Source organism: Salmo trutta, chromosome 11 (assembly GCF_901001165.1).
Source record: "Salmo trutta chromosome 11, fSalTru1.1, whole genome shotgun sequence".
Taxonomy (NCBI): Eukaryota; Metazoa; Chordata; class Actinopteri; order Salmoniformes; family Salmonidae; genus Salmo; species Salmo trutta.
This window is the reverse complement of record NC_042967.1, coordinates 14015105-14027384: the sequence shown is the minus strand read 5'-3', so window position 1 is coordinate 14027384 and position 12280 is coordinate 14015105. Positions and strand designations below refer to the sequence as shown.

Here is a 12280-nt window from a genome sequence, read left to right as displayed (position 1 = left end):
AGAAAGAGGTAGAGAGCGAGAGATGAGGCTGAGAGAGAGAAAGAGAGAAAGAGAGGTAGAGAGCGAGAGATGAGGCTGAGAGAGAGAAAGAGAGAAAGAGAGGTAGAGAGCGAGAGATGAGGCTGAGAGAGAGAAAGAGAGAAAGAGAGGTAGAGAGCGAGAGATGAGGCTGAGAGAGAGAAAGAGAGAAAGAGGTAGAGAGCGAGAGATGAAATGAAGAAGTAATGAGTGTGAAATAAGAAGCCTTAGGATTTGAGTTCAAATTCAAAAGCGTCGACTTCTCCTGTCTATAAAAACATGTCCCTTAGGTGGTGAACTTCATAGAAGTGGAAGGGAAAAACAAACTCCCCCGGTCAAACATCAAATACCAATTTCACATATATATTTGCTTAAGGACCTCGTGTAAATCCAGACCTTATTAAGACGAGAACTACGTCAATGTCAAGCTGGTTTCAAACAGCTCTGAGGGGAGAACAACTGTTCTGTCTTCTGAAAGAAAATTTGTCCAATTTCTCTCAGTAGAGAAAGGTAGTCGTTTTCTGTTAGCGAACTGAGCTACTGCTTGACAACAACCCGCCATACAGCAAACTGTAGACTTCTTAACAAGCTGTAGAATACATATGCCTGCTGTTCTCTGTTCTCATAGTCGAAACCAGCGCAGTTGTCTTTGAGCGGCTTGGAGAGTAGGAGAAAATCTGAATCACTGGCTTGAACCCAACAACAGAGGATGGATCACAAAGACTCATGGCTGCTTTCGCCTTTGAAAATTCCTCCTCAGTGGATGAGCTACCAAACCAAACAGCATATTGGATAAAGAGCGCGAGAGAGAGAGTGAGAGAGTGAGAGAGAGTGAGAGAGAGTGAGAGAGAGTGAGAGAGAGAGAGAGAGAGCGAGAGAGATGCAAATGAGAGTAAGCGTGCGCAAGAGTAAATTTCCATAGGGAGACATGAGGAAACAAGAATCTGGGCCATCCTATCAGACAACAACATAACACCACCTGACTGGTATAACAAGGCGTTTGGTCTCCAGAGGACTACAGTAGCTGCCTTGTATTCCACTGTACAGAATAGACTTTTAGCTGTGGGCCATTCCCACCACATCCTTAAGGGCGTATCTGTTGACCAAATAAAATGACTTCCTCCTAAAGCTGACCATTGCGAGATCAACCCGGGGATGAAGAAAGTAACACTGATATTTCTAAACTCTTTCAAAAGCTAAAGAGTTTTAAACTTGAGAGGTAAAATCGCCACAAAGAACATCCCAAAACCTCAAACCCATACATCAATAGGCCTCAGTGGTGTATTATGTGGAAGAGAAATGACAAGTACACCCTCTCCCTCAGCCCTGGGAAGGCCATGTTCTTCAGACACAAATTCAATTTACAGTGTAGTGTAGATTTGTTGCCCTGTCTCTCTTTCTATTGGGGATTAAAGGAACTTTCCTGTGTTCTTTCATCCCTCGTTCAGTGCAATTAGAAAATGACACTCCACAGGGTGTGTGTGTGTGTGTGTGTGTGTGTGTGTGTGTGTGTGTGTGTGTGTGTGTGTGTGTGTGTGTGTGTGAGAGTGTGCGCGCCACTCCACAGGCGGTCTGTGTGTGTGCGCGCAACGTGGTGGGCCAAACACTAAGACAACACATATCCCTCTGACAGTCAACGTTCTCCCTCCACTTTACGGGAACACATTGCCACAGAGTAGCCTTTTAGCTTGCAAAAAGCACCACAATGACGTCCTGTCCCTCCTTTCATCAGAATCAGCATTATCAAACGGATCAATCATTGGCTGTAGGCCTTGGCTGGAGGTGTTTGTTAGCAGTACAGTGGACGCGCTCACACACACACTCTCTCACACACACACACACACACACACACACACACAACAGCCAGGTCACTCAAGATCCACTTCGAAATCAGACATCAGTCCAGGTCCCCAGGATGTTGGGAGATGCCTTCAAAATCGTCCACTAGAGGCAACGGTGAGCACTATTACCATCAAGTCTGCTTGGGTGTTGTGAACGGTGGTAGTGGCTGATGGGCTATCCCAAACCTTAACAATTCGGAATTAATGGCTAAACTTAACCATGGAGTTGTTTTTGTTTTAACCCTATCCCAATCCTGAACTCTTAACCTCTTAAATTAACCATTTGGACTTAATGCCTAAACTTAACCAACTGCAAGGCCCTGCCGATAGCAGCGGAGCAACCCAGGCTGTCCAAAACACGTCGAAATTTGACGTTTGAAGCAACTTCGAAATTTGACGTTTGGACAAACATTGTCAAACGTCGGAATCTGAGGTCAAATTGGTCAAACCGTGAGATCTTGTTGCACAGAAAGACAGACGCATAGAAAGACAGACACACAGACATGCACACACACACACCAGCTGCATAATCTCCCTCCCTGGTGGCGGCGAGGAGCGCTGTCAATCATACCAGTGACAATTATGGCCAGGGACCCGTGCTCACCTTCAGGAAATGAGAAAGAATAACGGAGCGAGGGAAAAGAACGACAGAAGAGAAAAAGAGAGCGAGAAAGGGCAGACAGTAGGGCCAAAGAGAATGGGAAATAAAACCCATTTTCAGTGAAAAACCCACAGTCTGTCTGGTTATACTGAAGTAGCAGTAGCAGCAGTAGCAGCAGTAGCAGCCAAGCCAGGCTTATAATTGCATCTCAGTACCTAGACTGTTGACTTTTCTCACCACCTTTTTTTTATCCACATGACACACATGCATGTTTGGTATGGGGGTGTTCTGTGCTCTAACAGGTGTCTTTATTCCCATGGGAACTACCTATCTGACCTCCCATCATCCTCCAGGTGTTTTCTCTCGCTCTCTCTTTCTTTCGTTCTCACCAACATTATCCTTTGTCTCTGATTATTTTCTCTCTGTCTGTCTCTCCGTCAGTCTCTCTCTTTTAACCGCTCTCTCAATCTCTTTGCCCTGCCACACCTCTACGCCCACTTCCACATTCTTAATGCAAACTCGTTTCCGTTTCCCTCCACCAGGCCAGAAATGGTAGATCCACCCCCACACACCGCCAGATAACCTGCCCTGCCCTCTGATACCATGTAATTGACCAGCTAACAAAACATGTGCATTGTCTAGCCCTGGGTTGTCTGGCAAATAGGGCAGGCAACTACTTGCATCATTCCAATACCATGGTTGCTAAGGCCCTTGGATTATAACAATATACAGAAAAATACAGACGTTTGAAGGTCCAACAACTGAAGAGTTAGTCTTATTTTAAAGCCTGTGGAGAGAACAAGAATAAAACTAGCCTCCAAACGTCAGGACAAGAAAAACAACAAGATCAGTTAAAAGGTAAGATCAAGAGATAAAAGTTCTATTGAAGAGTTAGTCTTACTTTAAAGTCCATGTATAGAAAATATAGCTACCCACATCTATTCAAAAATATTTGACTTTAACCTTCAGTGGTTAGGAGGGGAAAAAACAAGAGTGCAGAACAAGAGACTGCTGCCACAAAGAGATCAGCACTGGCTTCCAAACATCAATTACCCATCATAGAAAACCACTAAGAGCAGTGCAAAGGCATTCAGGGTCTGAGAGTTGAGAAAGAAAGAAGGAAAGAAGGAAAGAAAGAAAGAAAGAAAGAAAGAAAGAAAGAAAGAAAGAAAGAAAGAAAGAAAGAAAGAAAGAAAGAAAGAAAGAAAGAAAGAGAAAGGACTTGAGAAAGAGGAGAGAGGTAGATTTGAGAAACAGGTAGAGCTGAGAGAGAGGTAGAGTTGAGAAAGAGGAGAGAGGTAGATTTGAGAAACAGGTAGAGCTGAGAGAGAGGTAGAGTTGAGAAAGAGGTAGAGTTGAGAAAGAGGTAGAGTTGAGAAAGAGGTAGAGCTGAGAGAGAGGTAGAGTTGAGAAACAGGTAGAGCTGAGAGAGAGGTAGAGTTGAGAAAGAGGAGAGAGGTAGATTTGAGAAACAGGTAGAGCTGAGAGAGAGGTAGAGTTGAGAAAGAGGAGAGAGGTAGATTTGAGAAACAGGTAGAGCTGAGAGAGAGGTAGAGTTGAGAAAGAGGTAGAGTTGAGAAAGAGGTAGAGTTGAGAAAGAGGTAGAGCTGAGAGAGAGGTAGAGTTGAGAAACAGGTAGAGCTGAGAGAGAGGTAGAGTTGAGAAAGAGGAGAGAGGTAGATTTGAGAAACAGGTAGAGCTGAGAGAGAGGTAGAGTTGAGAAAGAGGAGAGAGGTAGATTTGAGAAACAGGTAGAGCTGAGAGAGAGGTAGAGTTGAGAAAGAGGTAGAGTTGAGAAAGAGGTAGAGTTGAGAAAGAGGTAGAGTTGAGAGAGAGGTAGAGCTGAGAGAGAGGTAGAGTTGAGAAAGAGGTAGAGTTGAGAGAGAGGTAGAGTTGAGAAAGAGGAGAGAGGTAGAGTTGAGAAACAGGTAGAGCTGAGAGAGAGGTAGAGTTGAGAAAGAGGAGAGAGGTAGAATTGAGAAACAGGTAGAGCTGAGAGAGAGGTAGAGTTGAGAAAGAGGAGAGAGGTAGATTTGAGAAACAGGTAGAGCTGAGAGAGAGGTAGAGTTGAGAAAGAGGAGAGAGGTAGATTTGAGAAACAGGTAGAGCTGAGAGAGAGGTAGAGTTGAGAAAGAGGTAGAGTTGAGAAAGAGGTAGAGTTGAGAAAGAGGTAGAGTTGAGAGAGAGGTAGAGTTGAGAGAGAGGTAGAGCTGAGAGAGAGGTAGAGTTGAGAAAGAGGTAGAGTTGAGAAAGAGGTAGAGTTGAGAGAGAGGTAGAGTTGAGAAAGAGGTAGAGTTGAGAGAGAGGTAGAGCTGAGAGAGAGGTAGAGTTGAGAAAGAGGTAGAGTTGAGAGAGAGGTAGAGTTGAGAAAGAGGAGAGAGGTAGAGCTGAGAGAGAGGTAGAGTTGAGAAAGAGGTAGAGTTGAGAAAGAGGTAGAGTTGAGAGAGAGGTAGAGTTGAGAAAGAGGTAGAGTTGAGAGAGAGGTAGAGCTGAGAGAGAGGTAGAGTTGAGAAAGAGGTAGAGTTGAGAGAGAGGTAGAGTTGAGAAAGAGGAGAGAGGTAGAGCTGAGAGAGAGGTAGAGTTGAGAAAGAGGTAGAGTTGAGAAAGAGGTAGAGTTGAGAGAGAGGTAGAGTTGAGAAAGAGGTAGAGTTGAGAAAGAGGTAGAGTTGAGAGAGAGGTAGAGCTGAGAGAGAGGTAGAGTTGAGAAAGAGGTAGAGTTGAGAGAGAGGTAGAGTTGAGAAAGAGGTAGAGTTGAGAGAGAGGTAGAGCTGAGAGAGAGGTAGAGCTGAGAGAGAGGTAGAGTTGAGAAAGAGGTAGAGTTGAGAGAGAGGTAGAGTTGAGAAAGAGGAGAGAGGTAGATTTGAGAAACAGGTAGAGCTGAGAGAGAGGTAGAGTTGAGAAAGAGGAGAGAGGTAGATTTGAGAAACAGGTAGAGCTGAGAGAGAGGTAGAGTTGAGAAAGAGGAGAGAGGTAGATTTGAGAAACAGGTAGAGCTGAGAGAGAGGTAGAGTTGAGAAAGAGGTAGAGTTGAGAAAGAGGTAGAGCTGAGAGAGAGGTAGAGCTGAGAGAGAGGTAGAGTTGAGAAAGAGGTAGAGTTGAGAGAGAGGTAGAGTTGAGAAAGAGGAGAGAGGTAGATTTGAGAAACAGGTAGAGCTGAGAGAGAGGTAGAGTTGAGAAAGAGGAGAGAGGTAGATTTGAGAAACAGGTAGAGCTGAGAGAGAGGTAGAGTTGAGAAAGAGGTAGAGTTGAGAAAGAGGTAGAGTTGAGAAAGAGGTAGAGTTGAGAGAGAGGTAGAGCTGAGAGAGAGGTAGAGTTGAGAAAGAGGTAGAGTTGAGAAAGAGGTAGAGTTGAGAAAGAGGTAGAGTTGAGAGAGAGGTAGAGTTGAGAAAGAGGTAGAGTTGAGAGAGAGGTAGAGCTGAGAGAGAGGTAGAGTTGAGAAAGAGGTAGAGTTGAGAGAGAGGTAGAGTTGAGAAAGAGGAGAGAGGTAGAGCTGAGAGAGAGGTAGAGTTGAGAAAGAGGTAGAGTTGAGAAAGAGGTAGAGTTGAGAAAGAGGTAGAGTTGAGAGAGAGGTAGAGTTGAGAAAGAGGTAGAGTTGAGAGAGAGGTAGAGCTGAGAGAGAGGTAGAGTTGAGAAAGAGGTAGAGTTGAGAGAGAGGTAGAGTTGAGAAAGAGGAGAGAGGTAGAGCTGAGAGAGAGGTAGAGTTGAGAAAGAGGTAGAGTTGAGAAAGAGGTAGAGTTGAGAGAGAGGTAGAGCTGAGAGAGAGGTAGAGTTGAGAAAGAGGTAGAGTTGAGAGAGAGGTAGAGTTGAGAAAGAGGTAGAGTTGAGAGAGAGGTAGAGCTGAGAGAGAGGTAGAGTTGAGAAAGAGGTAGAGTTGAGAGAGAGGTAGAGTTGAGAAAGAGGAGAGAGGTAGATTTGAGAAACAGGTAGAGCTGAGAGAGAGGTAGAGTTGAGAAAGAGGAGAGAGGTAGATTTGAGAAACAGGTAGAGCTGAGAGAGAGGTAGAGTTGAGAAAGAGGAGAGAGGTAGATTTGAGAAACAGGTAGAGCTGAGAGAGAGGTAGAGTTGAGAAAGAGGTAGAGTTGAGAAAGAGGTAGAGTTGAGAAAGAGGTAGAGTTGAGAGAGAGGTAGAGCTGAGAGAGAGGTAGAGTTGAGAAAGAGGTAGAGTTGAGAGAGAGGTAGAGTTGAGAAAGAGGAGAGAGGTAGATTTGAGAAACAGGTAGAGCTGAGAGAGAGGTAGAGTTGAGAAAGAGGAGAGAGGTAGATTTGAGAAACAGGTAGAGCTGAGAGAGAGGTAGAGTTGAGAAAGAGGTAGAGTTGAGAAAGAGGTAGAGCTGAGAGAGAGGTAGAGTTGAGAGAGAGGTAGAGTTGAGAGAGAGGTAGAGTTGAGAGAGAGGTAGAGTTGAGAAAGAGGAGAGAGGTAGAGTTGAGAAAGAGGAGAGAGCAATGTTCACTCACCTTAGATTGAGGGTCAGCTGATCGTCCTTTGACCTTAGCAGGTCGCTAACGGAGAACGTAGCGCTGCCCAGGAAACTGCTCTGTGGACAGAGATAAAAGACAGCAGTCAGGCGTTAGCATGCTAGTTTAGTAGCATACATCAAGTCAGTTAACAGCCAATCATTAGCATGATGATAGCATTCAAGTCATCTTACAGCTAATTAGCATTAGTATTGAAATCCGAATGGACATTTACTGATACTGCTGGCGACCTATAGGTGAGTGTATTACGCTCCTGCCAAGAGGTCGACCTTTATGGCACAGGTGGTAGTGTGCTTGACCCTCAGAGTTGCGGGTTCAAGCCGCACTCTGACTGCCCTGCCTACATTGCTACAAAATCAACAATTTATTCAAAGCACACCGGAGTAGGCTGCAATTTTCAAATACCTTTGCTGTGCCTTTTGGATGCACAGAAACAGGTGCAATGCTGGAAAGACACCTTAGAAAAAAACTATTGCGAACCCACCCAACAGCAAACTCAATCTCTGCCTTGCTGTAAAGCAAGCCTCTCCAATTAAAAAGGGACAATCTGCAGTTACTACATCCATTAAATGAATGATATATACCCATTGATTCTGGAAGAATATATCTTCTAAAAGCCTCATGAGCTTAGTTCAGCTTGTTTTACTCTATTCTCTCGTGGACATTTGGTAGATCTATCATGACAGAACGGGATGAGTGAGATACCAAGCAGCATTAGTTCGGTGTTTGGGTTTTTCGTCACTTGTTATTTGGACCAATTTCCGGGTTTTAGCATCTTTTAAATCTGGTAAGGGGAGGGGATATTCGGCCCACAGACTTGCCAGTAACTTGCAAAGAGCTCCTCGTTCTGGTTCCGCTCCTCGTTCTAGCAATTCTTCATCTTAACACGTATGGACCCAGAACTTAACTGAGCAGCTGACCACTTACATGAGACTTTAGTTTGTAAAACAAAGTAAACGTAAACCAACACCATTTCAGAGTGGTTACATTTCTCCAGCCGCATCCCTCAGCTTTTACCGAAACAGGGGCGGGGATCTACTGTGCTATTGTTTCAACTTTGCCCCTTTAAAAACACCACTGTTCTAAAACAAGACCAGGCCTAGGCTTTCTACTCCATTTATACAGAGAACATCCCCAGTCAAAGGGGTTCCTGACCAAGAAAGCTCACGGACGCACACACACTGCTGAGGACACCTAGGTGCTGCAGGCTTGATGTGAATATCTCTCTGTCACACACACACACCGTGTCCCGTCTGCCTGACACACACTGTTTGCCTAACATACACTCACTCTCTTTGTTACATTAGAGCAGGTGGGCACTGAGCTCACCACGCCAAGAGATGCTCTACCACACACACACACACACACACACACACACACACACACACACACACACACACACACACACACACACACACACACACACACACACACACACAGAGTCTGAGTTAAGACAAAAACAAAGGCCAACCCCCATGATAATTCATCCACAATTAATTAACAACTCTATTCTTATGTAGATAATGAGGCTAAGTGTGTGTGTGTGTGTGTGTGTGTGTGTGTGTTTCACTGTCTCAGATCCTGTGATATTGGGACTCTACTTGTCTGCCATTCAAGGCCTTTGTTCTAAACGCTTAACCTTTTCTGCTGAGCCTAAAGTTTAGCGTTTAGTCTCAATGCTCTCAATTACAAACAGACTGGAACATGTCAGAGAAAAGTACAGAGAAAATACATCTAAGACATCTGTTCATCTCATAGTTCTACTAAGACATCTCTTCATCTCATAGTTCTACTAAGACATCTGTTCATCTCAGTTCTACTAAAACATGCGTCCTCCGAAACACAACCCAACCAAGCCGCACTACTTCTTGACACCATGCCCATCCAACCAGGAAGCCAACCGCACCAATGCGTCAGAGGAAACACCGTACACCTGGCGACCTGGTCAGCGTGCACCACGCCCGGCCCGCCACAGGAGTCGCTAGTGCGCGATGAGACAAGGATATCCCTGCCGGCCAAACCCTCCCTAACCCAGACGACGCTGGGCCAATTGTGCGCCGCCCCATGGGCATCCCGGTCGCGTCCGGCTGCGACAGAGCCTGGACTCTAACCCAGAATCTCTAGTGGCACAGCTAGCACTGCGATGCAGTGCGCCACTCGGGAGGCCCAATATTACCTTCTTAAAACCCTTCCCTATAGCTTAGTAGAGGGTTTTTAAGACAATAGTGTTAAAATGTTCATGGACATTACACAGGGCACATACTGTATCAGTAACCCCTCATACAATTGGACCCTGTCGTCATGGAGGCAGGAGTTCCTCCTCTGTCATCGGCACTTGTCCTCTGTCACACGGCAGGGTTCTAATGACAGGGTCAAATGTCATATGATATCCCCAGGTGGATAAGCGTGTGTGGACAGGAAGAGACAAATACAGAGAAAGAGCAAGAGAGAGCGAGAGGAGAGAATGCCCCCAGAGCTGCCATTCCTACTATAGCGCACCACGGGACGATGGGACAAGCTCAGGACAGCTCTTAGCCAGCCACGCTGACCCTGTATATGGTTCCTAGTTTGGATGTAATGAGATATCGATTTGGGTTGACATCAACTTTTGTTCAAGTCTTGCATTTTGTTACCTCCCTCCCTCCCTCCCGAGTGCATTCTCTCTCTCTCCCTACAACTCTCTCCCCCTACCACCCGCTCTCTCTCTCCTCCTACCTCCCTCACTCTCCCCCCACAACTCTTCCACTCTCTCTCCCCTACAACTCTCCCTCTCTCTCCCTCTACAACTCTCTCTATCATACTCTCCCCATCACTCTCGCTCTCCTTCATCTTGTCCCACTCCTCGCCCTGAGCAGTCCCCCTGTATCTGATAAAAAAAGGGCACATCCTGTCTGCTAACCTTTGATCCATTATTTCCCCCCAGAGCCTTTTCCTGAAAACACGCACACACACACACACACACACACACACACACACACACACACACACACACACACACACACACACACACTAAGAACAACACCACACTGCTACAGCCCAGAGCCCTATGGGCTCCTAACAGCCATACACTGAACCATTCTTCTAACACAGCACCCTGCTACACAGAACCCGACACAAGGCCAAAGACCCGTGGAGACATTGTGCATCCCAAATGGCATCCTTTTCCCTAGTGCACTATTTTTGACCGGGGCCAATAGGGCTCGGGTCAAAAGTAGTGTACTAAATAGGGCATAGGGTGCCATTTGGGACGCATACACATACATTACAGATGACTGTTCCAACAGGGGGGAGAACACAGCACTCTCAAATGGCTGCACTGTGCACAACAGTCACTAATAAGAGCTGGAATAGGGGGTTTCTCAGAAAAACAGCTTGAGGTTGACCATTATAATATCCCTATACACTCTTTGCGTTCCAAAAGGCACCCTGTTCCTGATATAGTGCACTACTTTTGAACAGAGCACTATCAAAAGTAGTGCACTGTATAGGGAATAGGGTGCTATTTGGAACGCACTCTAACGCATGTAGTCATTACCTGGTCCAAAACGGGCCGTATGGTAAATAGCCACGGAAATCCATTCCTTAGCATCATTTTCTAAGTCTTCACGACTACAGCTTAAAATGTAATGAAGCTCCAGGGAGCTGGAATCTAACACAGGATCAAAGAAAATAAGAAGAGAAGAAGATGGGAAAAAGAGAGGGAGACAAATGATGCTCTTCATTCATTCTCTTCCAGCATCAGGGAGGACTGATTATGATGGTCTCACTCCGATCGCTCTCTCGCTCCCTTTCTCTCTTTCTCTCTCTTTCTCTCTCGCTCCCTTTCTCTCGACATCTCTCCTCACTCTTTGCCCCACTCATGTTCAGGGGTAGACAGAAACTTTAGATCTATGCTCTCCTTTGCTGTCTTTTAAAAAGGAACACGGCAGCTCACCCATCACACAGCACTCTTGCTAACACACACAAGCGTGTGCAGACGCGCGCACACACACACTCTCCTATAAAGAATAGACCAACACACTCGCAAAACAACCCCCCACTTCTATAAAAACTGCATCACACACTCTTCCCCCCCCCCAGCAGCAAACACACACATCACACACACAGTCACAAACACAGACCACACCCACAGATCACGCCCACTGATCATGCCCACAGATCACACCCACAGATCACGCCCACAGATCACACCCACAGATCACACCCACAGATCACACCCACTCCTTCGTCAACAGAAAGTAGCATTGCAAACAGTTTGTCTAGCACACAACACAAGATAACAAACATGGGCAGGTCAAGGTAGTGTTTGGAGTGCTGAAGGCCAGCACTTCCCCGCTATTACATAGCTGGGCTAAATGGTCTTCCTCCAATACCCTAGTTCTATTGAACCTCCTATACTGGGGGTGACAGTGCATTGCCAACTGGACACAGCTGGTAGAATAACTGTGTGTGTGTGTCCTGTATGCATTTGGTATACAGATGTATGTGTGTTGTGGGTGGATAGTTGTCCTCTGGTGCTCTCCATTACTGCAGGGATTAGTCATAATCATACAACACATGTATTGTATTGTAAACTGCACAAAGGCTACACACACACACACTATCAAGCAGGCACAAATGTAATCAAAAACTATACTAACTCTCTGACATGCTTCTGACCACACACACACACACACACACACACACACACACACACACACACACACACACCATACGCAGTAAAGCTAAGAGGAGGAAGCCACTTACATCCCCCCAGTATTGTGGCCAGTCTTCCCCAGACAGAGACAGAGCTGGGCTACAGAGAGGGTTGAGTAGTCCCTCTACTCACTGTTCTCCGGAGTATTCTCCCTTCATATCCTCCGTATACACAGTCTCCTGTAGTCCGTGTAACTCTATATCCGCGCCCCTTTCCCCGCTCCCCTCTGGTGCATACCAGCAGGTACACACACACACTCACTCACGAGCAGCACACACACACTCACACACACACACACTCACACAGCGAAAACTGTCTGAGGACAGACTGAAAGGAAAGAGAGCGACTGCCGCAACCGCTGCTGCTGTGGGCTGCTGCTTGGCGGCTGGAGCGACCAGCGAGAAGGAAGGAGGGAGGGAGAGGGGGAGGAGGAAGAGAGAGCGAGCGAGAGAGAGGCAAGTGGAGAGAAAATGAGAGCATGCAAGACAGAAGGAGAGAGAGATTCTGAGAGTCTGACGGTGTGGAAGAGAGAGGAAGAAAGCAAAACAGTCATAGTTAGAGAGAGAGGAAAGAGAGAGAGGAGAGAGGGGAACGAGAGAGAGAGGGGAACGAGAGAGAGAGGGGAACGAGAGAGAGAGGGGAACGAGA

General features: G+C 46.2%; 1 protein-coding gene across 8 annotated transcripts in view; it reads right to left on the bottom strand.

The window, feature by feature from the left end:
- Nucleotides 1-12280, bottom strand: part of LOC115202250 (type II inositol 3,4-bisphosphate 4-phosphatase) — a 200972-nt gene that overhangs the window by 107792 nt on the left and 80900 nt on the right. For 7 of the 8 annotated variants that reach the window (XM_029766256.1, XM_029766259.1, XM_029766258.1 and 4 more), the window contains one exon: nt 6916-6995. In XM_029766256.1, the coding sequence (XP_029622116.1) occupies nt 6916-6995 (80 nt within the window). Of the gene's footprint in view, nt 1-6915; nt 6996-11682; nt 12045-12280 lie in introns of those variants that run through there. The other variant, XM_029766264.1, reaches the window with a different exon arrangement.